This window comes from Cynara cardunculus (assembly GCF_001531365.2).
Source record: "Cynara cardunculus var. scolymus isolate 2C chromosome LG 7, CcrdV1, whole genome shotgun sequence".
Classification (NCBI taxonomy): Eukaryota; Viridiplantae; Streptophyta; class Magnoliopsida; order Asterales; family Asteraceae; genus Cynara; species Cynara cardunculus.
The window spans coordinates 4,081,697-4,084,021 of NC_037534.1; the positions used below are offsets into that span (position 1 = coordinate 4,081,697).

At 28.0% G+C, this 2,325-nt stretch overlaps 1 protein-coding gene across 1 annotated transcript in view; it reads right to left on the reverse strand.

The window, feature by feature from the left end:
• Positions 1–1,886, reverse strand: part of LOC112515427 — a 5,148-nt gene extending 3,262 nt beyond the window's left edge. The window contains exon 1 of the mRNA XM_025122244.1: positions 1,507–1,886. Coding sequence (XP_024978012.1) covers positions 1,507–1,837 — 331 coding nt within the window. The 5' untranslated portion in view covers positions 1,838–1,886. The remainder of the gene's footprint in view (positions 1–1,506) is intronic.
• Between the last annotated feature and the right edge of the window lie 439 nt (positions 1,887–2,325).

Below are 2,325 nucleotides of genomic sequence, written 5' to 3' on the forward strand. Positions count from 1 at the left end.
GTTACCCATTGCTATTATGGGTAGATTTTTTAAAGTACAATGCCTTAATAAAAAATAACTTGAAAGTATATTGCTGTAATAAAGAAAAACAAAAGTAGAATGCTATAATAAGAAATTTTATGAAAGTATGTTGCTATTTCATGCATTTAACCCTAAGTTTAAAAGAAAATTTCAATACATTATCAATCTTGAAATGCTTTTGGTTCTATTAAATATCAATTTAATATTTTATAATTATTGATGAACTTTTTTTTTTGGGTAAAATAATGAATACTTAACAATTTTAAGTAATTAAAATGTCAAAAGAATAAAATAAGTTTATTTTTAAAATTAAAATGTGTCTATTTCCAAAATTAATGCAAAAAATGTTAAATATATATATATATATATATATATATATTTGGGTTGGGTTCACGTCAGACCAACCTGTTTTCGTAAGAACTTTATTACACTTGACACTTCGTAGTAAAACACTGTGAAGGTAAGAAAAAGTTGAACCTTCACAGCAAAAACACTGTAAAGGTTATCTTCACTGCAATAATAACTCATTTTATGAATATTAAATTTATGAAAAATATATTCCGCAAGTACAAAAACAACCAGAAATATCAGCTAAAGCCACTAAAAAGATGAAATTGGCTAATTTGATATCAGACATCTATAATAATAACTTTACGTAATAGAAGTACCCCACAATAACAATTTTACACCACACAAATCAAATCAAATCAAATCTTTGTAAACATATGTCAAATCAAAATCGACCGATAACAAAAGGCGTGTTAGAAACCCATATATTGAACATTTATTATGTTAAGGGTGTTGTTATATAGAAGTTTAATCATTTGAGAACTCCATAACTATTATCATAACTCAAGGTATTGTTTCACATGATTTATTCAAACTGAAACTAGAATTTAATTTATTGATTAACATATTTTATTTTACAATATGTTTGTTTCATATGTATTTGATTCGTAACGTAAAAAAATTTAGTTTTATTTTTTATCTTACGATAGATGTGATTTTTTTTATTAACTTGGATATCCAACCCGCTATACGAGCCGACTGATCCTAAGACGACCACCTGCTTTGCAGATAATTTAAAATCACTGCATTTAAACCTCCATGACCACAATTTTTTTTTTATTACTCCCTAAATGTGAATTTGACGTACTCATATGGTACAATATATTAATCAATACAATATTAATTGGGTGGGAGTGTGATGTCCCACCATCACAATAATTGAAAAGCTTTGAGTGCTGTCATGGAACCCACCAATGTGCAAGAATATTTCTACACAATTAAATATTAGATCCCAACACTAATTAATCACAATATAATCCAAGATCACTTAAATAAATAAAATCAGCCAAAAATAGACATCTAAAGAAAATACCAAAGTCAAGAAATTTTGAATACCCTTTGACGTTTTTCTTTTCTTGAATCCAGAAAAAAGAAAATACGAAAAATATCTGATAAATAACAAAAAGGGAAGGAAACCTGTTACGAGATTCAAAAGCAGCTTGAGAAAGCCTCCATTGGCATCCATAAAGTTGGGCATGAATTGGATGGCCGAGCCTAACCAACCCAAGGGTTTGTAAGTTAAGTGAAGAACCTTCTGTAAAACAACAGACATGAAGATTGCGACACGACTCCAAAAGCTTTCTTCAACGGTTCCATCGGGACAGTCTATGAAATTCCTGTGTCCAATATGTTTGGAGAATAGGAGTTTCGTGAGATCCCATAACCCGACATCTTTAGGGCTTAGAATCATATAATCTTGACAAAATGACTTGTCGCATGGTTTTGAACCGTTGACATCGGTAGCCATGGTCGTTTAGCTAGGGTTTATGATTGAGCAAAAGTGAGAAAGAAGATGTGAAGTTGGCCTCCAATTGTTTGGCTATTTATAAGAAAAGTAATCTGTATGTTTGGTCTCAACTCTACCTTATCTACTACATTTTAAATTCAGTTTCTTGAATACACATTCAATAATCTATACTATATTATAAAGCATTTGATAAAAACTCTTCAAAATTATTTTTTATGCATGAAGTACTGTTTATTGATACATATTACTTAAAATTCAATATTACAAGTAAATTATGCATAAGTACACTTTATTAAAGATTTATGTTTGAATTCATGTAACTAACTGTGGATAAACATAATCAAATTGAGGATAAACATCTCATTTTAAAATATATAAAATGTAAAATATAATTAGGATAACTATTGAGTTCTAAGATAATATTTAATTATTATTTTTATAAAAAATATATTATTAAACCTAAATTAAGTTACTTTATTACGTTAAAT